The following is a 24,335-nucleotide window of genomic DNA, read 5'->3' on the forward strand; positions in this document are numbered from 1 at the left end:
ACTCAGCTTCCTGGAGCTCAAGCTCTCTGAAGGCAAAGGTCACTCCTCCCTTACCTGCCCCCAAATAGACCCTGAACAGATGGGAAACCAGAATCACCTGGAAGAGGGCAGCAATGGCCCTGTGTTCAGCTCCACGTAACCCCTGCCCCTCTTGCTCCCAGGGTGTCTTGCTCAGCCTCTCCTGATCTCTTTCAACCTACGGATCTCTCTCCACCATTTCCCCTTCTCTGTCTCTCTCACTCTTCCTTTCTCTACATCTGTTTATCTTCCTGTCTCCCTGTCTCTTCATTCTTCTTCCACCTCCCTCCCGCTCCTTCTATGTTTTTTTCTCCCCTTATTTGTCCCTCTCTCACTCCCTTTCCATATCTCTGGGTCTCTGGGTCTCTGGCCTTTTTCCCGTATCTCCAGCACAAACAACATCTGGGCAATCGATCATTCTGGGCACAGGAGGTGCGGGCAGGGGGGGCAGCACTTGGGAGGGAGCAGAGAGGCAGATCTATGGGGATGGGGCTCCAAGCTGCTTCAGTGCCTGCGTTTGGGGAGGTGCGGACAACTCTGACCATGCTGAGGATGGAGATAGCAGAAAGAGCCACCCCAGGAACCTGTGCCCCTGGCTCGGGAGATGGGCTGTGAAGCCGGGGGTGTGTGTGGGGGGGGAGCTGCCATGAGGAGCGGAGCAGGTCCAGGGCCCAGAGCCACACATCTGTTGATCCCATCAGAGTCCCTGCCCAAAACCCGGGCAAGCTCCCCGCACCTGGAACTTCAACCCTGCCCCACTACCCCCACCTCTTGGATCCAAAGATTTGAGACCCAGGCCATCCCCTCTATCCATCTAGAATTCAGCTTCCTCAGGCTCAAACTCCCTGGAAGACAAAGATCACCTTTCCTTCACTTGCTCCCCAGTACACACACTCCTCATGCCATCAGTTCCAGATTGGAAAAATCCCAAAGAAAGTCCAGCAAAATTTTCATAGAAGCATGGGGCAGGGCAGGGGCCAGAGCGATCAGGAGAGCAGAGCTGGGTGGGGTGGGTGAGGTGGGGCGGACAGGCAGAGAAAAGGCCCTTTGAGTCCAGGAGCCGGGAAACCACGGCCTTGCCCTCCCCTTCACCACCCCCCCTCGCCCGAGCCTGGCCCCTGAGTGTGGCAGCTCCGCAAACACCAACACACAAGGGCCGCTTTGAGAGAGGAAGGTGAGTGAGACAGAGACACAGAGACTCACAGAGACCCCAGGCCAAGGAGACCTCTGAGGCCCCCTACCTTTCACCAAACCCCACAGGAGAATAGTTCCATCCTATAGACAACCTACCCACAGGTCTGCCCACCTCAGGCCACATATGTGCCCACTGACTCTGGCCTCGGTCTGCCCCACAGGCTCCTCTCAGGCAGCCCCATCACCCCACCTACCCTCTACCTTTGGTCCCTGAATACCCCCACTTTTTTTTACTCCTATGAATTCCACACCAGCCCATTTCCCTATAGAGTCCCATCTCTAGCCACTCAGCCCCAAAATAAAAGACAGTCATCTTAACCATCCCCCATCTCCATCCTAGAGGATTCCTTTCCTCCTTGAAAAAGGCTCCAAGAGTCCACAGACATGGCACACTTCCATTTCCTGTCCCTCAGCCTCATGCTCCTCGCATCATGGAAGTTCCTCTTTCTGTGATCTAATCTAAATCCTTTATGCTGCTCTTCTGACCATTTTCTCTCCAGAACGAAGAAGAAATGAATAGTAGAGTTATATGCAAATCAGCCTTCAGTGTTGCCAGGAGTGGGAGGCTTGTTCCTGCCTGGCCCAGAACCCAGGTACTCCCAGCCCCCTCCTCTCCGGCATCAAATCCCTTTCCTAGGCGCCAGGACTTCTGGATCCTGGGAAAAAGAAGGAAAAGATTGGGGTTGTGGACACCAGGGTCCCAGGGGAGCCCCGCTGGCCAGAGGGGGAGGGGTGGGGCAGGAATGCAAAGAGTTGGCTCCTGCCTCAGACACCTGATCCCAGCCTGTCCAGCGGCCGTCCTGTTGGCAGCCAGCCCCAGTGCTCCCCAGAGCCAGCCGCGTGGCAGCATCGAGGGCACAGGGAGGGGGAAGGGGATGCTGTCCGGGAAGCCAGTGGGACAAATAGTCCAGGGGTCCCTTCTTTCTCTACCTACTAAGCTCTGCACTGACCCACAGATGCTCCCCTCTCACCCCAGACATATAGATAGAAAAGCCTAGAAGACATACACACAATGCTCACCCATCAATACTGACATCTGCCTCCCCACCCCAGCATCTGCGGGACCTGGGCACACCTTCGGCTCTCCCTGGAGAACCCCCAGCACCCAGTCCCATTCTTTAAGGTGAGACTTCATCTTTCAGCCTTACCTGCCCTCTCCCAGTCCCTACAAGGAGGCAAAGAGATTCCCCCTACCTTGGTTCCCAGGGACCCAGGTGACCTGCCCTCCACCCAGGGCCCTTAGCCACCCAAATCCCCTTCTTGGATTTAGAAGCTCTGCCCTAGGCATCAGCTGTCCCCTACCCAGGGGGATACTGAGAGCTGGAGCCTGACTCCGAGGACGCAGGCGTCAGGGACTCCTCTTACCTGCCCTGGCGGGGACCGCGCTAAGCCCCAGCACTAGCGGTACCAGCAGGAGGAGGCGATGGCAGCGGCTGCATCGCTCCATGGCTGGCGACCCGAACACTGGGTCCCAGGGACCTACGGGCGGCCAGAGGCGCAGAACGCCCCAAAGCTGACAAGAGAGAATAAGCAGGCTCTGAGCCTCGGACGCTGGGGTCCCGCGGAGGTCAGGGGCTGTCGGGTAGCGACAGCTCTCAGCGGCCCACCTCCATGCAACCGGGCGCCCGTCGGGGCTCTGGCGCCACTCCTTCCTCGGTGGCCGCCGCTCCTCTGTGTCCCCGGCCACCCCGCGGCCCAGAGCCCCCACCCCGCCCCCGCCCCCGTCCCAGCCCAGCCCCCGCCTCCAGCCGCCCGCCCACAGCCACCGAGGGGAAACCCCACCCTCGGTCTCCACCTGGTTGGGGGTGGGAGGACGGGAGCCCTCCTTCGCTGATCCTCGACTGCTCTCCCTGCTCCTTGCAGACTGAATGGCCTGTACCCAAGACTACCTTTTCGGGAATCCCGGTATCTCTTCCCTTGCCGCTTCCTTTTCTAGGCCTCAGGGGTCCAGTCAAAGCCCCCACCCCAACTCCCTCCCACCTGGGGGCCCAGAGCCCCTTTTCAGCTGTCCTGGGAGGGACTTAGGGCACAGTGGGAGGGAAGAGGCAAGAGGCGGGCCTGGGGGGGGGGGGTCTCTACCTCCCCCCCATCAGGTCTCCATAATTACTTCCCCTCGCCCCGCCCAGTGTAATTACAGAGCCGGCCTGGGGCGGGGGTATTTATAGACTAGGCTATAGATAGCGACTGGGAACCTGCTACCCGACTGCTGCAAGGGGCGGGGCAGGTGGTTACACCGCAGGCAGAGGGACCTGGCGTGGGGGCAGATACCGCCAGAGACTGGACAGCCCGACACACGCAGGCTAATCAGGTCCAAGGAGATGAAAACGGGGGCGGGGGGAGGTCAGGGAATCCGGAAGCCCAGGTGGCAAGGGACCCAGCGGGGAGATGAGGGGGCCGTCGAAGCCCGTTGGAAGAGCGCAGGGAAACAGGGTTACTCAGGGACGAGAGGCCGCCTCTGGGCGAGCAAGGACGGAGGCGGCCAGGGCGCTCAGCGCCCGGTGAGCCCCCACGGACGGGCACGGCGCCCGGTCTGCCCGGAGCCCGCAGTGCGGCGGGAGAAGACAGGAGCGAGCCCAGGCGCCGCCGCCCACTGGCGCTAGGAGGGCGCAAGCGAACAAGGCGCCTTTGAAAATCAGCCGCCCCCGTCTTCCTCCTCCAGCCGGCCCCGCCCCCAGGCTGGCACACCCTCTTCCCCCCTCCCCGACAAAGCGCGCCTTGTGTCCCCCACCCTGTGCCCGCCTCTCGGGGGCCCTCTCGGCGGGCGGCGTCAAGGGAGCTCCACCGAAGCTCCCGACCGGATAACCCCCCACACGCACGGCTAATACAGTTACCTCAGTCCAGAAAACAGCGATTTAATTTGAAAGCTATTTTATGTGTGAGTGAAAGAGAAGGGAAAGGAACCCCAGAGAGAAGAGCTGCAGGGCAAAAGTCATGCAGCCCCAGCAGGCCATCTCTGCAGGCTGACCATCCCCCTTCAATTCTCAGGCCAGGGTCTTGTGTCCCCCAGGCCACACTGTGTGTGCCCAGGTCTGGGGGAGGGCTGTGAAGGGAAGGGCCTGAGGACTACTCACCAAACCATCCCCACCCCACCCTGCCAGCACACCCCAGGCCCCTTCCCCTAGTTAGACAAGAAACTGTGGGGGAAGGGGTTGGGAAGGCCAGTGCTTGAAGGGCCCTGGGGACAGACCATCTCCAGGGCCCACCCTTTCCCAAACACCACCTCCACCACTGGCATTTCTTAGTCAACCTGGGAAAGTACAGTACTTCTTTGAGTCTAACTGCAAGTCTCTATCCTCAGAGGAAATTAAAAATAGCAGATGGGTTCCTACATCTCCACCCACCCCTTAACCACCACCATCTTTTTATTTTTCAGTCTGATTGCAGCAGGAGGTGAAGTGTAAGAGGGACTCTGGACGGGAGACAGTGACAGGGACCCTCCCTCTTCCAGAGTAGCCCCCAACTGCCAGAGCACTACTCCCATGTCCACCAGTTTGGGGGGCCTGCCCCCCGATATCCATCTCTGAACGAATTCGCATTTTCTCTCTTCGCTTGAGTAGCTAAGTGAGGCAAGATGAGAAGGAAGCAAGGTCCTGTGAGCAAGGCCAGTGCTTTGTGCTGGGGGAAGGAGAGATCGTTCCAGGCAGGGGATGAGAAATCACCCCAAATCATGGCAGACCCAGACAAATTCAGAGACTCAAGGCCACTGAAGAGAGAGGTCCAGCCCTCACAAGGATCTGGAGTCCCCTCTGACTTGGGATATCACGCAAACCCCCTGGAGAGTTTATGGATCCTCTTGGAGGTCTCAGCTGTGCCCTCTACACCTCACCCCACCAAGATTCTAGGGCATGGCCCCTCCCCACCATGCCCCAAGGCCAGAGTCCCCCTCGGATGCGTACTCCTCAGGTGAGGAGCACCACATTTGGGTCTGGGCTCAGGCCAGCTGGTGGGGAGCCTCAAGCATCTCCATGAGGAAGGTGTCAATGGGGGTGTCTCCAATGAGCTTGAAGAAAAACAGATGCTCTAGACACTTAAGGCCGATGGACCTGAGGGCAGGAAGACGTAGCAGGAGCTTGGCAAACCTGAGGGAGAGGCAGGAGAAGATAGCTGGAACCACATGTGCCCTGAACACACCCTCATGGCACCCAACCCCTCACCCCCACAGCTCTTTCTCACCGTCCCTGCTGCTCAGGGTACTTCTGCTTGCAATAGGTCTCCAGTGATGCGTACACTTTCTCCCGCAGAACCTCCACCTCGCTAGGATTGGAGAGGCCCTTGGCATCTGGGATGGCAGGGAAAAGAGGGGGAAGAAGAAGGAAAACAAATCAAGTCAGAACAAATGTGGAGATGCAGCCCACACAATGTCCCTTCTGGGCCCCACCTACTGGCCCTTTACCAGATGCCTGGCAAGGGAAGCAGGGCAAGTTATGGAATGGGGTCAAATGGGAGCGTATCAGTGGATGTGGGTTTTTCTTGGTCAGCTGGGAGATTGCCGGGTTGAGGGGAATAGCTGGGTAACTTAGGAGTCTCTGGAGAAGAGGAGGCTCCAAGGTTGCCTTGGTCTTGAGAGATAGGGGTGATCCTCCTCTTACCTGGATTGAACAGAATGATTGCCCTCAGGCAGCCAAGCTCTGTCTTGTCCATCCTCATGTCACGCATTTTGGACACTAGCTCTGTCAGCACCCTGGAGAGGGACCTGCAGGTCACTCAAAGGTCACAGCTCAGCCAGCCTTGGACACGGACCAGCCTATAGCCCCACCCCCTCTACCTACAGGCCAGCCCAGCCGAGGGCCACTGACCGATCGAAGATGGCTCCCACGCCTGCAGAATGGGCAGAGTTGCGGTGCACATGAAGACCTGTGGCGAGGAGGATGCCATCTCGGACATCAATGGATCGGTGGGAGAAGGAAGCAATGAGGAGCTCATTCCAGCCTGGGTTGGGGCAGCAAGGGTCAGGAGCCAGAGATCAGACCATGGGATTCAAAGCATATCAGGGGAAGAGAAGAAGTGGTGAGGTCAATGAACTTGGGCCCCGTGGTATATAAGTATGCACTGGGGTCACTGAAGGTCAGAAGTTGAAGTAGGGGTCATATGTCAAGAGCTCAGGGGAATCCAAGGTCACTGACCTGCCCGGAGCAATATGACCTGGTCATCCAGAGGCAAGGAGGAAAAGTGTGGGATCCTCTTCGCCCACTCAACAAGCGTGAATAGCTGTTTGTCAGCTGCCTGACAGATGTTAGTCACAGGGTCATTTGGCTGTGGGGGATGGGGGGTAAGAGTTATGGAAGGTCTGGAGGTACAGTGGAAGCCCCCCTTGTAAGAGGTTTCTGACAACACCTCCTTAAAGGAGTCTCCCTTCAAAACCATCTGAACCAATCCTTGTAAGTCAGGCTTCTCCTCTGGCATTCGTGAAAACAATTATGCATTTAGAACTTGCCTGTGGTTCCACCACTGGGTTGTTTTGGGATGGGGACAGAGAAAACTATCACACCCACCTCGGATGTTTGAGAGACCTTGTTTGGCAGCACTTCCAGTCCCAGGCAGTTTTGGAGGGGAGGGTTGGGAGGGAAAGGGAGAGGAGAGGGAAACAGAACCAACCTAGACTCCCACCCCACCCCCCATCAGGAAAGAGACTGGATTGACCCCATCACTCACGCTGCTGCCGCTACCCCCGGTTCCCCCAGGACCCTCAACGCCCTGGTCACTCTTCTGCTCCACAGCAAGCTCTGCCTCCAGGATCCTGTCCACAGGCATCTCCTCGGGGGCTCCCCCAGCCCCCTCCCCATCCCCGTCCTTGTCCTTCCCCCGCTGACGCTCCTCCTGTACCGCTGGGGGTGGGAAGAGGAGGAAAAGAAAAAGGGGAAAGTCAATAGTCAGCGGTAAGGGGTTCTGAAATGTCCTTAGGGCCTTATCAAGGTTCTCATGGCCCTTAGAAAATATTTATAGGAATTGGGGAAGTCACTAGCAACAGGGGACCAGAGGCAGTCTGGAAGCAGGGGTTATAAAAGGGCAGTTAAATAAACCAAGGAGGAGGACGGGAAGGGATGGTAAAGGATTAGGGAGAAAGTTAATATTTAAACTGAGGACCAACTACATGCTAAAAAATATGAAAACACATTTTAATATTCCCCCAATTATTGTGAGAATCCTGTGAGCTCTTATCCCTGTTATTAAAGATGAAGATTGTAGGGCTTGGAGAGTTAGATAGCTTGTCTAAGTTCACATAATACACAGTAAGTCATCCATCTAAATCCATGTGCACCTGACTGCAAATCTGACTCTCTTCTGATTCAACTAAGAGGCAGTGAAAGGATCACTGGCCTGGGTCTTCAAGGATGGGTTCTGATCCCCACTTTGTTACATGACCTTAGGAAAACCAGGCCTCAGGCTCATCTTCTCTAAAAGGAGGGATTTGACCAAGATACTCCAAAGTGTCTGAAAATTCCAGAATCACACTTAAGAAGATAAAGAAAAGAAAGGCAGCCCTGAAGTCTTCAGTAAAGTCTATAACTTAAGAGAGTAGAGTCCCAGACTTTGGAGGAAGAACCATAGATAAGCAACCACTGTATCAAGGAGGAGGGACTATTCAGGTAACTGAAGAGGAGACAGAGAAGCCCATTGTGGCTCAGGAAATGTTAGCCTACCCTAGCAGGAGGGAGGGGAGGGGTCAAAGGAGCAGGCAACAGAGGAGTACCCCCTTTAAGAAGGAAACTCAGGGACTAGAGCTGATGAGGGGAGAGAGAAATCAAATATCGCCCTCTAGAGGAGGAGAGAGAACAGTCCAGTCCTCCTGAGAAGTACAGTCTCGGGTTTTCTGCAGCCTCCCTCCACCTCCTCCCTCCTTTCCCATAAGGTAGCCCAGAAAGCTTGGCTGATGCAGGCCCTTACCCTCTCTCTTCATGCCGGTGGCCAGGCACTTCTGATAGCGGCAGTACTGACAGCGGTTTCGCTGGCGCTTGTCCACCGTGCAGTCCTTGTTGTCCCGGCACGAGTAGGTCAGGTCCTTACGGATGGTGCGCTTGAAGAAGCCTTTGCAGCCCTCACAGCTGTAAACCCCATAGTGTTTGCCTAGAAGGCAAGGGGAATAGCACTAACAAGGCTGCACGTAGATCCCTCTCCATTAAGTCTCTTGCCAACTTCCCCCCAGCGAACTTAGCTTAAATCTATTGTGTGTTTACCAAATCTAGAGAAGGAGGACCCAGACATGAGGGTTCTCCTCATTGTTCACTGTTCAAAACCCTATACCAACATCTTCTTTCCTCTGACCATCCCCCATCCCATATTTGAGCTTCAGGTCCCTTACCTATCACCAGGCTTCCCCCCACCCACCTGCTGCAGTGCAACCCCATGAGCCCCTGGGAATCCCACAAGTGATGGTAAATGTCAGACACTCTCTTCCTCTCTGGTCATCCTCTGAGCCCCATACCTGAGCTTCGGTCCCCGCAGATTGCACATAGCCGTTTGCCAGCCCCAGGGCCACCTGGAGGGGGTGGACAGTGCAGGCCCCGAACCCCTAAGACTGGTGGCTTCACATCTTCAGGTGGGCCAGACCCACCCCCAGGGAGCGACACTGTTGAGTTAATCTGGGATAGGGGGAAATAGGGAAGTCACAGGGAGACTCATTGGGAAGGAGAATCTCTCAGAGGTCATGGAAATCATCCCTTACCATCTAGGCAGGGCCCTGCATTGCACATTACAGAGGACATTATTTACACTGCAGTCTACGTGAAGGGGAACCCCTGGAGCACAACCCCAAAGACATTAGGCATACAATTCTCCCTGAAATTGTGCAATACAGGGGCCCTGAAGGGCAAGTATCTCAGGATGGCAGATGGGACAAAAAGGGCAAAAAACCCTGATAAATCAAAGGGACATCAGAATATCAAGGTTCTTTTACAGGGCTGGGGAGGAAGCATGCACTGAAAGATAAGTCACCTCAGGAAGGGCAAGGGGTCTCACAAGGACCACAGGCCTGCCAGGATTAGAGGACTGGAAGGTCTGTGGGCCATGGGGAAGTTCACACAAGGATCTGGGGTCACAAGGAAAACAAGGAAATGAAAGTGGAGAGGCAGTCAGTGAGCCATGACCTCTCACCTGGGGACTGCTGACAGGCCCGGAGAATCCTGGGGGAGCTGGAGGGGGCAGACCAGGGGACCCCATGGAAGAGCTGATGACAGGGAAAGGGGAGCCCAGTGGGGGAGGTGGCATCGGGGGTGGGGCCCCAGAGCCTCCAAGGGAGGAGGCTGCTGAAGGGGGTAGGGGTAGCCCAGGAGGAGAAGAGGGAGGGGCCCCCTGGGGAAGGGGATTTGGGGAGGAACTGTCTGGGCTTCGGGAGTCTGAGGGAGGGGTACACACAGGCACAGAGACAGACAGACAGAAAGACAAAAAAGAGAAAATGAGTCTTAGATCATCCAGTTGGAGACTTTAATTCTCTAGTCCCCTACCGCACCCCACCCCAACCCATTCCACTCATCCTCATGTCCAGAAACACCCTGTTGTCAAACAACAGTTTAACTCCTAATTGTGATGAGAGGAGGGGGTTGACAAAAGACAGGCTAGATCAAGCGAGGGAGAATTCCACGCAATGCATTTGGTCACCCCAAGCCAGACATGTCTTATGTGGGTGGGGCAGCACGTGGGGTGGAACTGACGGCCCCTCCATTCCCAGCTTGTAGCCGGACTGTACAAGGAAAAGAGGCGGAAGAGACCCCTCCTAGGACGCAGGATCTGCCTTCAAACGTCCAGAGTCCCCAAACTCAAGGACTCGTGTCCCCGCCCCGGACCTCCAGATTGCAGGGCCTCAAACAACCAAAGCTGGGAGGGCGGAAGCTTCCCCCTCCCCGCCCCGCCCCGGGGGGGAGGGCGCTAAGGCCCCCGGGAGGGAGGGGACGCATGTTTACAAACAAGGGGGCGGGAGCGCCAGGGAAAGCGCGCCAGGGGACTGGGGGGAGGGGTCGCAGATAACGCGGTCACTGGTTCGCCTGTCCGTCCGCTAGGACACTCACCCCGCCCGCTGTCGCCCATCCCGTCCCGTCCAGCCTCCCCCGGCTCCGGCTCCGGGGTTTGTTGTTCTCCGGCTGCTGTCGCCGCCGCCGCCGCTGCGGGATCCAGCCAGGGCCGTCGCCGCCGCCACCGGGAGGCGACCCCACAATGCATTTCTTTTCGCACCCCCACCGGCCCACACTGCCCTGCGGCATGCCGCTCGGGGAGGAAGGGCGGGCGAGCAGCCCAAGACATGATTCTTGGCTGAGTGCAAGGATACCAAAGAGGTACCAGGGATTCCCAAGTATTGACCAGGGGACTAGCTGAGCACGAGGAAGCCCCAGAGGAAAAGACTCTGGGCTAAACCGGGTCAAATTAAGCGCTTCGCTCTGCTCTGTACCAAAATGACAGCACCGACATGGCAGCCATCTTGGTATAGACGGGAAGTCTCCGCGCTAGTTCCCGCCCCCTCGTCTAGTTGGAAACGGAGGAGGCGGTCTCCTCGGCCCTGTTAGCCGGCCTCGCCCAGCCTTCCCTCAAATAACCTCCACGCCCGCGCATGCGCGCCAGAGCAGGCGACTGGGCCGCCACCCGAGTGCCGCCATATTGGTAAAGGTATTGGGACCGAGGTGGGACGGAACTTCCTGTTCTCGCGGGAGCTAGAGGCGGGACTGCCACGTCCGAGCAAACCGGGAAAGGAGAGGATTCCCGAAGCCGGTGAGAATTCCCTGCTTTACCCTACCGTCCTTTCCAGACCTTTTCCACTACCTGGTGGATCATAGAGACTAGGGCCCAGAGAGTCCGTAAAGTAGAGAATCAAAGCCTAGAGCGGTGTCCCGGGGGCCCTATATCCGGGAGGGGGGTTGAGATAAAGAGACCAAGTCTTGGGAACACTGTGGGTGGGAACAGCGGAATGTGGTAGCGGTCCTTAGAAGTGGACGGAGGGCACGAACGGAGTAAAACTGGCACCTCATAGGTGTAGAGTTGAGGGTCAAGTGGAGTCACTGTCTCTGTCCCTCTGGTCAGCGTGATGGCCAGAGGCCAGGGGGCCCCCCACTGGGTGTCCGTGGGACTGCTGACCTGGGCGGCCTTGGGGCTGCTAGTGGCCGGACACGGGGGTCATGGCGACCTGCACGAGGACCTGCACGAGGACTTCCATGGCCACAGCCACAGGCGCTCACATGAGGATTTCCACCATGGCCACAGTCATGCCCATGGCCATGGCCACACTCACGAGAGCATCTGGCACGGGCATACCCACGGTCACGAACATGGACATTCACATGAGGATTTGCACCATGGCCATAGCCATGGCCAATCACATGAGAGCCTCTACCACAGAGGACATGGACATGACCATGAGCACAGCCATGGAGGCCATGGGGAGTCTGGGGCTCCAGGCATCAAGCAGGACCTGGACACTGTCACTCTCTGGGCCTATGTGAGTCCCCAGGGGATGGGGGAGAGAGGGGCCGGCTCTGGATTTTTGGGAAACCCCGCACCACTTGACCCCTGACTCTCTCCCTCACCAGGCACTGGGGGCCACCGTTCTGATCTCTGCAGCTCCATTTTTTGTCCTCTTCCTTATCCCTGTGGAATCAAACTCCCCCCGGCACCGCTCTCTGCTCCAGATCTTGCTCAGTTTTGCTTCGGGTGGGCTCTTAGGAGATGCCTTTCTGCACCTCATCCCTCATGCACTGGGTAAGTGATCTTTGGCCACTATTGTAAATCTTAATATTTTATTCTTTAGGCAGAAGGGTTCTTTGCCCTTTTTTCATCTCTTACTATCCAATATTCCCCCAAATGCATGCCACTTGGCCAGGGTATTCTCTCATTTGACATCTCCTCTCCCTTTCTCCAGAACCTCATTCTCACCACTCTCTGGAGCAGCCTGGACATGGACACTCTCATAGTGGTGAGGAAGGAGTGGATGAAGATGTGTTGGGATGTTGGGGAAGGTCTTTCCCTCCCTCTTCTCCTCCTGCACTTGGGGGAGAGGAGTCTGGAATCTACATCATCTCCCTTAATGTCTCAATGCCTCTATTTCCAGGCCAGGGCCCCATTCTGTCTGTGGGACTGTGGGTCCTCAGTGGAATTGTTGCCTTTCTTGTGGTGGAGAAATTTGTGAGACATGTGAAAGGAGGACATGGACACAGTCATGGACATGGACATGCTCATGGTCACACACAGGGAAGTCATGGGCATGGAAAACAGGGTAAGTCCCTTTCCTTAAAAAGCATTTTGCCTGCCTTAGAATCCCCTTATTCTATGGCTCTTAGGTGGGAGGGAACTTCCTTTCTGAGGACATTTTTGGAGGTCTCTGTTCTCCACTTTTACCAACTCCTTCCTGCAGAGTGTCCTTCAAAGGAGAAACAGAGTTCAGAGGAAGAAGAAAAGGAAGCAGCTGGGTCTCGGAAGAGGAGAGGAGGGAGCACAGGGCTCAAAGATGGGCCAGTGAGACCTCAGAATTCTGGAGAAGAAAAAAGAGGTTCAGGTGAGGGACAGAGTTATTGATAAACTTGGGCCAGGGATATTGTGTTTCACATGGAATGTGCATTGTGGGTAATGGCAGGTGTCCGGGAAACGTGAAGGGGCTGGGTGGTGAAGTGATCTCTGGGGGGAGATGTGATAATGGCTGACCAGGGCTGAAATTAGGAGTGATAGATGTCTCTAATTATTTTGTCTTTCTTTCCGCTTGTACAAGACCTACGTGTATCAGGGTACCTGAATCTGGCTGCTGACTTGGCACACAACTTCACAGATGGTCTGGCCATTGGTGCTTCATTTAGAGGAGGTCGGGGGCTTGGGATCCTGACTACAATGACCGTCCTGCTACACGAAGTGCCCCATGAAGTCGGGGACTTTGCCATCCTGGTCCAGTCTGGATGCAGCAAAAAGCAGGTTGGTGATTTGTGCATCAGACATGATTGCCTCAAACTCTTTACCTCCTGCTCACCCACCCAGAATCCACGATCAACACTCATTAGTTCCAAACAAGCTGTACTGTGAGGAACAACAGAAATGAGGGGGAAGAAATTCTGTCTCTTCATTTGTGGTCTACAAACCATCTCAGTGGTTTATGAGGGTCTTTCACCTTGACCTGTTCACTCAGAGTGTGTCTGTAGGTAGGACCTCTTTGATATTTTAAGATTTTTCAGAAAGTGTCTATTCTAGATCCTCCTCTTTTTGCCTCAGTCTTTAGTTCTCCAAGACATGCACCCTGCCCATATGTACCTATATCCCACCACACATGCCTAACCGCTGATCATCTTTAGATGCTGCTGAGTACCTTTCTGTCTTTTCTGCCCACCAGGCGATGCGTCTGCAACTACTGACGGCAATAGGGGCGCTGGCAGGCACAGCCTGTGCCCTCCTAACTGAAGGAGGGGCAGTGGGCAGTGAAGTTGCTGGTGGTGCAGGTCCTGGCTGGATTCTGCCATTCACTGCAGGTGGCTTTATCTACGTAGCAACAGTGTCCGTGTTGCCTGAGCTGTTGAGGGAGGCGTCACCATTGCAGTCACTTCTGGAGGTGCTGGGGCTCCTGGGGGGAGTTGCCATGATGGTGCTGATAGCCCACCTCGAGTGAGAGGTGGGGTAAACCGTCCCCACTGCAGTCCCAAACCTCTAGCCTCTAAGTCCTCCAGGTCAGGGGTCTGTGGAGGTTGGGGGCCCTCACCAGGGACATCTGGCAAAGGAAATTGTATCCTAGAGAAGTGGTGACTTTGGCATTAGGGCCATCAGGATTTTGCAGTGTTACAGGAGCTGCAGAAGTGAGAGTGAGAAGTCGGAGGGACTATAGTGTAAGTCATGTGCTGACCATGTTGTTGGGTTTGGGGGCTAAAGGGGGCCATGAAGAAGGCTGGAAAACAGAGGGGGTGATGACAGCCTATGCTGTGTGCCCCACCCAACCTGTTTTCCGAGGACCAAGCTACTACACACAGTCTTCTTCCAAGGTCTGCCTCCCCCTCCCACCTGTTGGTGGAAGCTTCAGGGAAGACCAGAGCCCTGGACAGGGCGGGTAGCAGGAAGAGCCGGGGATGTACATCAGTTAAACATCAATCGTGTGTCCTGATTTGGGAGTGATTGAGGGGGTAGGTGGGTTGCTAATCTCCTGGCCCGATTTTTTTTTTTTTTTCTATTCTTTTGATATCACTGTTTGAATCAAGAGGTAGGGGTGGTGACCGGAAATAAAGTCCTCGGATCTTCCGCCCCACACGCGGTCTTTTGTCTTTTTTGGAATAAGGGACCCTCGTCTCCCCAGGCCCCCAAGTGGTGGCGACTGGCCACGCCCCCGCGGTGGGAGGTCAGCCTGCGCTGGTGGCCCCAGATGGCCCAACGCTGGCCTGGCTTAGATTGGCGCGTCTTTGCTCTTGCCACGCCCCCTCTGCGCTAGGATTGGCTCCGTACTGGGTGCCCGCCCACCAGCCGCCGGACATGGCGTCTCAGCTCAGGCTCCGCTCCGCGCTGGCGCTGGTCACAGGTTGAGGGGAATGTCCTCCCAGGCGGGTTGGGGTGCTGGAGTGTTGTCGGGGCGCCCCCTCGGCGTCTACAGGCGCTGTGACCTCTAGCCCCCGGCCCAAATTTTACTAACTTTGCGCCCTGTCGACCTCTGACCCCTGCCCACTCCCCTTTTCCCCCCTCCCGCGTGTTCTTTCCCACCTCAGGCGCGGGTAGCGGAATCGGCCGGGCCGTCAGTGTGCGCCTGGCCAGAGAGGGGGCCACTGTAGCCGCTTGCGACCTGGACAGGGCGGCGGCCTGCGAGACGGTGTGGCTGCTGGGCGGGCAGGGGAGCGAGGAGGTGGCGCCCGGCGGCACCCACGCCGCCTTCCAGGCTGACGTGTCTGAGGCCGGGTCAGTCAGGCGCCTGCTGGAACAAGTGCAGGTGAACGCGACAGGACCTCGCCCTCTTTTAAAAAGCCGACGTTGCCTCCATTCCCCCGGCTGTACTTGGGTTTTGGTGTGTAACCGCCCCCTTCCATAGGCCTGCTTTTCTCGCCCGCCATCTGTCGTCGTGTCCTGTGCGGGGATCACCAGGGATGAGGTTCTGCTCCGCATGTCTGAGGATGACTGGGACAAAGTCATTGCTGTCAATCTCAAGGTGGCGACCTCTGAACCTGTGGCTTCTAGCTCCTCCAGCCTGGGGGAGGGAGCTGGAAGAAGACTGTCACTCCAGCTGCCTTGTTACTGGAAGGACTGTCACTCCTTTCTGCCTTGTTACTCTCCTCACCAGGGCATCTTTCTAGTCACTCAGGCTGCAGCCCAAGCCCTGGTGTCCAGTGGTTGCCATGGGTCCATCATCAACATCAGTAGCATCGTAGGGAAGGTCAGATTGAGTTGGGATGAGGTCAGCCAGCTAGTTGGGCATAGAGAGGAGAGCCCCTCCTTGGGACTCTTGACTCATCCTAAATCTCTGACTCACCTATAGGTGGGGAACATGGGACAGACAAACTACGCAGCATCCAAGGCCGGAGTGATTGGGCTGACCCAGACTGCAGCTCGGGAGCTTGGACGGTTGGTCAGACAGCCCTGGGGGTACAGAGGGATTTGCTGAGGTGTGTGGGAGGTATGGGAGGCAGGTCAGTACTCAGTCCTCTTCCAGAATCAGCAGCCACTCTCCCTTCCACAGACATGGGATCCGCTGTAACTCTGTCCTCCCAGGGTTCATTACAACACCCATGACACAGAAAGTGCCACAGAAAGTGCTGGACAAGGTAGGAGGCTGTGGACCGAGGGCAGAATCCTTCCAGATACCCAACAACATCTCTGGGCTTCAGAGAGAATCTGGGCACAGGGCCTGGCAAATAGTAGATATTTAATAAGTGTACAAGGAATGAAGACAAAAGAAAAAAGGGTCATAGATTCAGCCTACAAAAAAAGTCTGTAAAAGAAACTTTCACCCACTTATGAGTATTTTCTTACAGGTGATTGGAATAATCCCGATGGGACATATGGGGGATCCTGAGGGTGAGCACTGAATGAGGAGGAGGCCCTAGGGAAAGGGCCTGAATGAAGAGATCCCAGAATTTGTGGAATCTGAGAGGATATCACTAGGATTGGTGGTTGGAGTTTGTGTGTTGGTGGGGAGGGGTTCCGGTGGGAGGTGATGACTTTGGGTCCATGAGAGTGAGTAGGATTCTGCCTTCTTCCCACCATTCCTGTAGATGTGGCAGATGTGGTCGCATTCTTGGCATCTGAAGACAGTGGATACATCACAGGGGCCTCAGTGGAAGTCACTGGTATGAAGCCATCATGGGGAGGGAGAGGGAAGAGTAGTGGAACCCAGATGATAAGAGAAAGCAAGTAAAGGGAGTCTGGAGCCACTGAGGGAACAGCAGAAGTTCCCATAGGCATGGGACCGAAGTGGGCGCCACCCAGCCCATTTGTCTCCACCTGTGCATCTGTCCAAATGTTTCTGCCCCTCCCAGGAGGTCTTTTCATGTAACTGCCTCACGGACCCTGGACTCTGCTTACTCCCCCACCACTCTACCCGGCCTCCTGCTGATGAGGACTCTGAGTTCCCAGGCTACAAAAGGGGTGGCAGTGTATGGCTCTGAAATGCTGAATATGGGAGGCAGGGGTGCTTGTGACCCTAATAAATTCCAAATCCTCTTCCCTGCCACCTCCGGTTCTTCTTGTGTCTAAGCCCTCAGACCCTTCCCCACCTCCCCCTCCTTTCCCTTTCCCGAAGGATTGTTCCCTTTCACTGCCTGGTCTCCCAGGGCAACCCCCGCCGCCGGGTGTGAGAGGAGAGAGTGTGTGTCACTGTGTATGCCTGACACTCGGTCTTTTTAGAGGGAGGGTGTCTCTGCCCCACCCCCTCCCACTGGTCCTGCAGCCCCAATCCCCTCCCCCCAGTTCCCCAGGTCTTTATGGTCCCCAAGGGTGATTTGTTCATGGCCCCATCCTGGTGTCCAGTCTGGCCTTGGGAGGGGTCTTGGAACAGGTGGCCCTCCCCCACCCCTCTCCCTTCTCTGAGTCCCCCCTCCCCTTTCTCTCCACCTTACAATAGCTGCAGCCGGCCTGGGGTCGGGTGGGGGGGATTAGGGGAGGGGGCCAGGATTAGGGGAATGGACCAGCCGATGAAAGGGGCTGGAGGAGAGCAGAAGGGAGGGGGCTGGGAGGAGGAGGAGGAAGGGGAGGGGGTCTGCGCTAATCGACTCTGGAGCCCACATAAGGACTGGCCACGGACTGAAGGAGAGGACAGGGAAGTAGGGGGGAACTGGGGGAGGGGGCGAGGGGACCCACTGTTGCCTTGTCCCAGAAACAGGCTACCCCCCCTGGCAGCTGCAGCCCAAGTCCGGGAACCCCAGCTCAGGCTGAAGGAGACAGGACGCCCACCACGGTCTCTTTCCACCACCCGCACCCCCCCTCCCGCCCCGTATCTCATCCCCTGCCCTCAATGGGGATCGCTCTGCCCCTTCCTCTTCTCTTTCCTCCCGGTCCCCTTCCTTTACTGCAAAGTCCTGGAGGAGGCTCCTGCCCGCTTCCCACTCCAGACATTCTGCCCCTTGTGCCCCCAGCCACCCACACGCGCACGCCCCCTCCCCTATAGGGGCCCCATCTTGTGTCTGTGTCCCTGCTTCCGCGTGGTGTCTCCATTCCCCCGTTCCTCTCGTGCGCCTCCCTCCCCCGCCCCGGGCCGCGGCTCTTGATTGTCCAAACGCAATTCTCGAGTCTCTGGCTCTGGCCGAGAGTTGAGTCTGGACGTCCCGAGCCGCCGCCCCCAAACCTCGAGGGGAGAGCGGGTCGGAGGGTCTAGTGAGAGCCAAAGCGGAGGGTGGAGCAAGTCCCCAGGGTGGTAAGGGGAATCCCGGGTTCATCCGGATTTAGTTGCATTCACAGGACTGGAGGACTGAAGCGGCCGAGGATCCTTTGCAGCCTTCCCCCCTACCCTCCCCGGAATGCCGGGCTGGGGTTACAGAGAAGTTGTGGGGAGGGGGGCAGCTGTACCCCAGAGCCGCTAGGGGACGCGGAGTGGGGGAGGTGGCCCCTTTTCCAACCTACTGTCCCCTCCCGGGGTTCAAGAGATCCCAGGCCCCGCCCTCCGGAGTGGAGGCCTCGGGTGGGGACCTCGGGAAGGGAACGGTGGCTAAGGTTGGCAGCACGACGGTGCCGGCCGGGCTACTGAGACCGGGGTCCCTACGTAACTCGGGACTCCGGGGACGCCGGCTCTATACGCGAAGCGGGCGCTTCCCGAGGGCGGGGTGCCCGGGCGCCCACGTCGCGTCCCACCCGAGCCCCGAGTGGCGGTGACGTCTCTGCTGACGGGTGTGGGGGGTGTAGTGGAGGGACAGGCGGAAGTGACGTAGGGCCCCAGCGCCCGGGCCATGGCGGCGGCGGCGGCGGGAGCTGCTGTCTGAGCCGCGGCTGCGGACCGAGGGATTTGGGGCTGGGATCCCGGGCCCTGGGAGAGGCGCTGCGGCAACCGGGGCGCGGACGGCTGGATCCGGGTGAGGGGCAGCGCGGCGCCGGGCGGAGGGGGGTGGGGGGAGCCACCGGAGGGGCGGGGTCTGCGCGAGGGCGGCCCCCCTAACACCCCTTCCCCCTTCCCCCCCATCCCAGCCTACCTCTCCTCCTCCTCCACCGCGGCGGAGCCCTAGTGGGGGGGTCTGTGCCCGGTCACCATGACGACGCCGGCGAATGCCCAGAATGCCAGCAAAACGTGGGAACTGAGTCTGTATGAGCTCCACCGGACCCCGCAGGTGACAGGGACTCTCCCTTCACAGCTTACTCCCTTTCCCAAACCTTTGAATCCACAGACCCCATCCCACAGCCTCTTTAACGTTTCCCTGCCCCATGTCACAGACTCCCTTGGTCCTACCTTTGAGTCATCTTAATCTTTCCCAAGCACTTCACGTTTACCTCATTTAATGCTCACATCAGCTAGTGCCACAGACATAAAGCAAATATGACTTCCTTCATCTGAAAGATAGTAAACAGACAGAAATTACCTTCACTGTTCCTCGGCTCCAGTTAGTGCCTGTAAGACTCACCCCTCAAGTTTATTAAAAATGGAGCCTCTCGGCTGTCCCCCACCGACCAACGTTCTGATATGGTAATGAGATGAGGCCCCAGAGTCTGCGTTTTAAGCACGTACTCTAGGGGATTCTGATATAGGTTGAACCTGGACCCACTTAGAAATTCTGTGGAAAAAGCCCTCTCCAAATTCCAAATCTGTGCCACCCCCACCCCCACACCTCTTGCCAAACCTCCGATCCTTCTGTTGCGAAGCTCCTACTTTTAGTTCATGGACACTAATCCTTTCTGTTTTCCATTCTCTCCAAGTCAAAGCTCCTCTCTCTCAGAATTACCATCTTCAAGTGGCCAACATGGGGTACCCAGATTCTGCTATTTCACTGTATTTCTCAAAATTCCCATTCCATGGACCACTTACTTCTAAAACCCCTTTCCCCCCCAACCCACCATCGTTTCCACTCACTGATGCCTCCAGGAAGCCATCATGGATGGCACAGAGATTGCGGTTTCCCCTCGGTCACTGCATTCAGAACTCATGTGCCCCATCTGCCTGGACATGCTGAAGAATACAATGACCACCAAGGAGTGCCTCCACCGATTCTGCTCAGACTGTATCGTCACGGCCCTTCGGAGCGGGTAACAGGAGGGATGTGTTTGAGATGGGATGAAGGGTACAGAGTTGGGGCCTCAATGCCCCGGCAGCTGACTGTTCAGAGCCTCCTCTCTTCCATGCCAGGAACAAGGAGTGCCCTACCTGCCGCAAGAAGCTGGTATCCAAGCGGTCTCTGCGGCCGGACCCCAACTTTGATGCCCTGATCTCTAAGATCTACCCCAGCCGGGAGGAATACGAGGCCCACCAAGACCGGGTGCTCATCCGCCTCAGCCGCCTGCACAACCAGCAGGCACTGAGCTCCAGCATCGAGGAGGGGCTGCGCATGCAGGCCATGCACAGGTTCGGGCTGGGAGAGAAGCAGTAGCAGGGCTGGTGGGACAGATGTGTGGGTCTGACTCCTGGTGCTGTCTTTGCTGCCTGCCAGCTTCTGTGCCTTAGCATCCTTATAGTTAGCCCCAGCATGATTGTTGAAGCTTGGAAGTCAGGAACGTAAATTGCAGCTTCTTAGTAGCTGGCACTGCTATCCTTAAGAAGAAAACAGCTCACCCTTTAACTTTCTAGAAGTTAGAGTAGTGGAGTGATTTTGAGCATAGACTCTGGAGTCACACCGCTGGGAATTAAATGACCTTCTAGGCCAGCATTGCTCAGTCTTCAGTAGGAATCCAGATTACCCAAGGGTCTTGTTAAAAATGCAAATTCTAATTCAATGGGTCTGGAGTTGGGCCTGAAATTCCACATTTCTACAAACCTGTGCTTCTGGTTCTTGGGAGTCCATGAGGAGAGTCAAGGGGCTGTGATCGCAGACAAGTTATTTAACCTCTGTAAGCCTCCGTTTCCTCAACTATAAAGAGAATATAATTCCTTGCTTCTAGGATTTGTACTGTGTGGGCGATCAGTGCAAAATACTTAGCAGTGTGCTTAAGCATATAGTTAGTATTTCGTAAGTATTAGGTGTCATCAGTAATATCTCCCTGATCTCTTGTTCTCTCGTAAGTTTAAAATCTAAACCCCTTATCCTTGGTGCTTTCTAACTTCAACCACTTGCTTCTACAGGGCCCAGCGTGTGAGGCGGCCGATGCCCGGGTCAGATCAGACCACCACGATGAGTGGGGGGGAAGGAGAGCCTGGGGAGGGAGAGGGGGATGGAGAGGATGTGAGCTCAGACTCCGCCCCTGACTCTGCCCCAGGCCCTGCTCCCAAGCGACCCCGTGGTGGGGGCGCAGGGGGGAGCAGTGTAGGGACTGGGGGAGGTGGCACTGGTGGGGTTGGTGGGGGTGCCGGTTCTGAAGACTCTGGTGACCGGGGAGGGACCTTGGGAGGGGGCACCCTAGGCCCCCCAAGCCCTCCTGGGGCCCCCAGTCCCCCGGAGCCAGGTGGAGAAATTGAGCTCGTGTTCCGGCCCCACCCCCTGCTCGTGGAGAAGGGAGAATACTGCCAGACTAGGTGAGAGCCCTGTCTTTCCCCTGACCTCTGAGAAACCAGAGATCACATAGACTTCCATCAGAAGTGGGCTTCACCCAAACCCAGCAAGAAACCCTAACCCAGAGGCCCTGTTGGAAAGTTCCCTACTTCCCTTGTCCATTGAAGGTTTTCTGTGCCCTAAACCTACCCTCTTTCCCACTTCAGGTATGTGAAGACAACTGGGAATGCCACAGTGGACCATCTTTCCAAGTACTTGGCCCTGCGCATTGCCCTAGAGCGGAGGCAGCAGCAAGAGGCTGGGGAGCCAGGAGGGCCTGGAGGGGGCGCCTCTGATGCCGGGGGACCTGATGGGGGTGGCGGAGAGGGTGGGGGTGCCGGAGGTGGTGACGGCCCTGAGGAGCCTGCCTTGCCCAGTCTGGAAGGTGTCAGCGAAAAGCAGTACACCATCTACATCGCCCCTGGGGGCGGAGCCTTCACGGTGAGAGCCTCTGAGGGCAGTGCTGTAAGAGGGAGTGCTGGGGAGGGTGGTCTGGGGCCACACAGAACCATGGATCCCACCCTAACTGGCCCACCCTCCTTTCTCTGGGCATCCAGAGATCTGTGTCTCCTCCCCCATCACTCCCTGTGCCCCTGCTTTGCCTTGCCCCAGCTCTTTTATTACTCTTTTTTTCTTTCTTCCTCCCTAGGTCACTTCCTGCCTTACTCGTATCCTTTACTACCTTCTCCAATTTTCTTTTTTCTTACCCTGCCTCTCTCTCTCTTCCACCCTCTCTGTAGACACTGAATGGCTCCCTGACCCTGGAACTGGTGAATGAGAAGTTCTGGAAGGTGTCCCGGCCACTGGAGCTCTGCTATGCCCCCACCAAGGATCCAAAGTGACCCCACAAGGGGACAGCCAGAGGATGGGGACCATGGGGTGTCCCTGTGTCCTGGCCTACCACCCCCAGCTTCTGTGTCCCCCAGTGCCCCCCCCCCCAACCCAGCCAGCCAGCAAGAGGACACAAATGAGGACAAGTGGCTTTTATACAAAGTATCTATATCAGATTCTTCTATATTGTACAGAGCGGGGCATGCACCCCCATCTACTGCCTTTTCTATTGCTCCCCCCCCCCCCCCCCCCGCAGCCTCCCATCTACACAAGATGTTGGGGAAGGTGAAAAGCCTTCCCCTTCATGCCCTCCTACCAACAACAACAAATTTGCTTCTTCTCCTCTTTGAAACCTGCAGTTCTGTGTCTCTGTTTATTAGGGGTGTACTAGAAGGGGAAAACCAAAACAAAACAAAAAGACTGGGGAGACAAGCCTGGAAATCATGTGGAAATCAGCCTTGGAAATGGGGAGGAAATGCCAACGGTTCTTCTCGGTGTGTAAATCCCAATTTTCTGAACCCCAAGTCAACAGATATGTATGAAAATAGTGGGGCACAGTCTGTGAAGCTGAAAGAGACAGGGTGAAGAGCTGAGCGGCGTCTCAAGTCAGATCTCACAGCTGCCCCCTAAAAGCTGGATCGCCCAGCCTGGAATCCAAGGTTTCAATACCAAAGGGAATGTAGGAAAGTGACTCGAGAGTAAGGCACGTTTGTAGCCGCCAGTGGGACCGTGATGTTCAGAAGCAGAGTAATTCCTCATCACTACAAGACGCTGGTGTCTATAGCTGGAAAGACAAGAGGGAGGGGTCGTGGAGAGGGCTGCGAGGACCTCCCTGCTGGACATCCCGGCCGCCTCCCAAAGAAGGCGGCCAGGGCCAGGGACTACAATTCCCAGGATGCGCAAGCCAGTGCCAGCCTAGCCGCGGGCTGAGTGGAGTAGTTCTGTTCCTGCCGGGCTGTGGCCAAGAGCAGAGCGGTGGGGACCTCAAGTGAGGCAGTTGCTGGCTCCCGGCCTCGAGTTGCACGGGCGGACTGGGCCCCAACCCGCGTTCGGAGGTACAGTGGTGCTCCGCTGCGCTCCGCATCAGGTGTAGTGCGGGGTTCGGACTCGCCTCCCCCGGAGTAACTGATTGTCCCTCTGCCCCCACCTTCAGACTCTCTGCCCCTCACTTCCTGTTTCCGTTGCCCTTCGCATCCCCACCCCGATCCGCCCCAAATTCCTGCAGCTCGCTCAGTTATCTGCCCCACTGGCAGAGAAGTTAGGCTTTCGGTGGGATCCACAGACCCGAGGGCACACCACCCCACGCTTGGGATTTCTCGTTTTTTCCCTCTGATCCCTAGTACCTTCAATACCTACCGACTAAGGGGCACCTTTCCGCCCAGGCAAGTCCTACAGACCTGCTGGCCTGAACTCACCGCCTGAGCCCTCTTGCCCTGCAGAAATAAACCAGACCCACTTAACACTTGAAGGAGCCCCTTTCTATACCCGCTCCCCAGAACCCTTGATCCTGGCTCGCCTCCTTTCCAACCCCAGGTATCCAGCAGCTGCGGCGCTGCCGGGGCTTTGGGGCTGAAGGAAATTGGGCGTCGCTCCCGGAGTTTCAGAGAGGGAGAGGCAGGCGTGGAGGAGTCGGGAAGGATACAGAGGTGGAGGCTGGAGAGTACGCAATGAACACGGCTTTTCTTCTAGTTCTCGCGCCTGCCAGGAGCGCCACCCCCTCACTTTTCTCATTCTCTCCAGGAAAGTGACCGACCCGCAGCTTCTTCTGTCTCTCTTCCCCGCCCTCTCCCTTAACCCTGTAACAGCCCCTGGTCCCCGTATCGCCCCCCCCCCGCCCCCCGCCCCCCGCCCCGGCCCATCTCTCTCTTCAGCTTCGCGGTCAACACCACCCCACCCTCCCCTTCTCTCCACTTCTCACATTTCTGCTGCTGTCCCCTCTCTGCTGCCTCCATGACTGAATTTCGAAGATGCGCCTGTTTATTTCCGTGACATCATGTGGGAAACATACCAAACTGTGGCCCTAGGCGTCTGTCTAGGGGAGGGGAAAATAACTACCTCCTTGACCGGGTGTTCTCCTTCCCTATTGCTGGGAGAAGGAGGTGTTGTGGGGTGGCGGGAGCAGGTCAGATCCTGTTGCCCTGGGAGCTTCCCTGGGTTCCTTCCCCAAATCCTTCAGTCTTGGTGTAAATTAAGCCCTAAGAAATAGGTTAGGCAAAGCCAGAGATACAAAGTATACAAAAAAGAACTTGACTATTCTGTTGAGGA

At 56.7% G+C, this 24,335-nt stretch overlaps 5 protein-coding genes and 1 long non-coding RNA gene across 17 annotated transcripts in view; 3 read left to right on the forward strand and 3 right to left on the reverse strand.

The window, feature by feature from the left end:
• Positions 1 to 3,180, reverse strand: part of COL11A2 (collagen type XI alpha 2 chain) — a 29,765-nt gene extending 26,585 nt beyond the window's left edge. Inside the window, exons 1-2 of one of the 7 annotated variants that reach the window (XM_059399985.1) lie at positions 3,008 to 3,180; positions 2,578 to 2,725 (exon numbers count right to left, since the gene is read on the reverse strand). In XM_059399985.1, coding sequence (XP_059255968.1) covers positions 2,578 to 2,659 — 82 coding nt within the window. In that variant the 5' untranslated portion in view covers positions 2,660 to 2,725; positions 3,008 to 3,180. Of the gene's footprint in view, positions 1 to 2,577; positions 2,726 to 2,819; positions 2,896 to 3,007 lie in introns of those variants that run through there. The other 6 variants (XM_059399984.1, XM_059399987.1, XM_059399988.1 and 3 more) reach the window with 6 other exon arrangements.
• Positions 3,181 to 4,048: 868 nt separating this feature from the next.
• On the reverse strand, positions 4,049 to 10,556 carry RXRB (retinoid X receptor beta). Of its 2 annotated transcripts, none has more exons than XM_059399993.1 (10): positions 10,215 to 10,556; positions 9,304 to 9,545; positions 8,636 to 8,792; positions 8,098 to 8,277; positions 6,865 to 7,037; positions 6,336 to 6,465; positions 6,009 to 6,141; positions 5,802 to 5,905; positions 5,386 to 5,491; positions 4,049 to 5,291 (listed from the first exon to the last, which is right to left on the reverse strand). In XM_059399993.1, exons 1-10 carry the CDS (start codon positions 10,444 to 10,446, stop codon positions 5,144 to 5,146), a joined length of 1,605 nt encoding a protein of 534 aa, XP_059255976.1. In that variant the 5' UTR covers positions 10,447 to 10,556; the 3' UTR covers positions 4,049 to 5,143. The 2 variants fall into 2 exon arrangements, with proteins under 2 accessions (XP_059255976.1, XP_059255975.1); XM_059399992.1 differs by having other exon boundaries at positions 5,802 to 5,893; positions 10,215 to 10,535.
• Positions 10,557 to 10,797: 241 nt separating this feature from the next.
• SLC39A7 (solute carrier family 39 member 7) lies at positions 10,798 to 14,406 on the forward strand. Its single transcript, XM_059399994.1, has 8 exons — positions 10,798 to 10,908; positions 11,218 to 11,632; positions 11,724 to 11,892; positions 12,053 to 12,106; positions 12,242 to 12,406; positions 12,545 to 12,685; positions 12,896 to 13,092; positions 13,505 to 14,406. Exons 2-8 carry the CDS (start codon positions 11,222 to 11,224, stop codon positions 13,775 to 13,777), a joined length of 1,410 nt encoding a protein of 469 aa, XP_059255977.1. The 5' UTR covers positions 10,798 to 10,908; positions 11,218 to 11,221; the 3' UTR covers positions 13,778 to 14,406.
• A 92-nt stretch (positions 14,407 to 14,498) lies between these two features.
• HSD17B8 (hydroxysteroid 17-beta dehydrogenase 8) lies at positions 14,499 to 16,810 on the forward strand. 4 transcript variants are annotated; one of them, XM_059399997.1, is made up of 9 exons: positions 14,499 to 14,671; positions 14,856 to 15,073; positions 15,173 to 15,289; positions 15,422 to 15,514; positions 15,617 to 15,702; positions 15,818 to 15,902; positions 16,113 to 16,155; positions 16,353 to 16,427; positions 16,617 to 16,810. In XM_059399997.1, the coding sequence occupies exons 1-9, from the start codon at positions 14,626 to 14,628 to the stop codon at positions 16,631 to 16,633; spliced, it is 780 nt and encodes a 259-aa protein (XP_059255980.1). In that variant the 5' UTR covers positions 14,499 to 14,625; the 3' UTR covers positions 16,634 to 16,810. The 4 variants fall into 4 exon arrangements, with proteins under 4 accessions (XP_059255980.1, XP_059255978.1, XP_059255981.1 ...); XM_059399995.1 differs by lacking the exon at positions 16,113 to 16,155; XM_059399998.1 differs by lacking the exons at positions 15,422 to 15,514; positions 16,113 to 16,155.
• Positions 16,811 to 17,980: 1,170 nt separating this feature from the next.
• RING1 (ring finger protein 1) lies at positions 17,981 to 22,422 on the forward strand. 2 transcript variants are annotated; one of them, XM_059400000.1, is made up of 7 exons: positions 18,015 to 18,641; positions 18,754 to 18,893; positions 19,643 to 19,803; positions 19,904 to 20,119; positions 20,834 to 21,223; positions 21,407 to 21,680; positions 21,980 to 22,422. In XM_059400000.1, the coding sequence occupies exons 2-7, from the start codon at positions 18,816 to 18,818 to the stop codon at positions 22,079 to 22,081; spliced, it is 1,221 nt and encodes a 406-aa protein (XP_059255983.1). In that variant the 5' UTR covers positions 18,015 to 18,641; positions 18,754 to 18,815; the 3' UTR covers positions 22,082 to 22,422. The 2 variants fall into 2 exon arrangements, with proteins under 2 accessions (XP_059255984.1, XP_059255983.1); XM_059400001.1 differs by lacking the exon at positions 18,754 to 18,893 and having other exon boundaries at positions 17,981 to 18,641.
• Positions 22,305 to 24,335, reverse strand: LOC132017872 (uncharacterized). The gene is made up of 3 exons (XR_009404410.1): positions 23,989 to 24,335; positions 23,427 to 23,503; positions 22,305 to 22,854 (listed from the first exon to the last, which is right to left on the reverse strand). It is a non-coding gene; the product is annotated as an uncharacterized LOC132017872 (long non-coding RNA).

The sequence above is a fragment of the Mustela nigripes genome, chromosome 5, assembly GCF_022355385.1.
Source record: "Mustela nigripes isolate SB6536 chromosome 5, MUSNIG.SB6536, whole genome shotgun sequence".
Classification (NCBI taxonomy): domain Eukaryota; kingdom Metazoa; phylum Chordata; class Mammalia; order Carnivora; family Mustelidae; genus Mustela; species Mustela nigripes.

Excerpts from the sequence above, each read along its gene's own strand:
- RXRB (XM_059399993.1), bottom strand. The coding sequence starts at position 10,446 with ATGTCTTGGGCTGCTCGCCCGCCCTTCCTCCCCGAGCGGCATGCCGCA. Across the intron at positions 8,278-8,635 it reads CTGCGGGGACCGAAGCTCAG|GCAAACACTATGGGGTTTAC; the intron begins GTATGGGGCTCA and ends CTTGCCTTCTAG. Across the intron at positions 6,142-6,335 it reads GGTCATATTGCTCCGGGCAG|GCTGGAATGAGCTCCTCATT; the intron begins GTCAGTGACCTT and ends GCCCCAACCCAG.
- SLC39A7 (XM_059399994.1), top strand. The coding sequence starts at position 11,222 with ATGGCCAGAGGCCAGGGGGCCCCCCACTGGGTGTCCGTGGGACTGCTG. Across the intron at positions 12,107-12,241 it reads ACATGGACACTCTCATAGTG|GCCAGGGCCCCATTCTGTCT; the intron begins GTGAGGAAGGAG and ends CTCTATTTCCAG. Across the intron at positions 12,407-12,544 it reads TCATGGGCATGGAAAACAGG|AGTGTCCTTCAAAGGAGAAA; the intron begins GTAAGTCCCTTT and ends TCCTTCCTGCAG.
- HSD17B8 (XM_059399995.1), top strand. The coding sequence starts at position 14,626 with ATGGCGTCTCAGCTCAGGCTCCGCTCCGCGCTGGCGCTGGTCACAG. Across the intron at positions 15,074-15,172 it reads GCCTGCTGGAACAAGTGCAG|GCCTGCTTTTCTCGCCCGCC; the intron begins GTGAACGCGACA and ends CCCCTTCCATAG. Across the intron at positions 15,703-15,817 it reads GCAGCTCGGGAGCTTGGACG|ACATGGGATCCGCTGTAACT; the intron begins GTTGGTCAGACA and ends TCCCTTCCACAG.
- RING1 (XM_059400000.1), top strand. The coding sequence starts at position 18,816 with ATGACGACGCCGGCGAATGCCCAGAATGCCAGCAAAACGTGGGAACTG. Across the intron at positions 19,804-19,903 it reads GTCACGGCCCTTCGGAGCGG|GAACAAGGAGTGCCCTACCT; the intron begins GTAACAGGAGGG and ends CTTCCATGCCAG. Across the intron at positions 21,681-21,979 it reads CTGGGGGCGGAGCCTTCACG|ACACTGAATGGCTCCCTGAC; the intron begins GTGAGAGCCTCT and ends CCCTCTCTGTAG.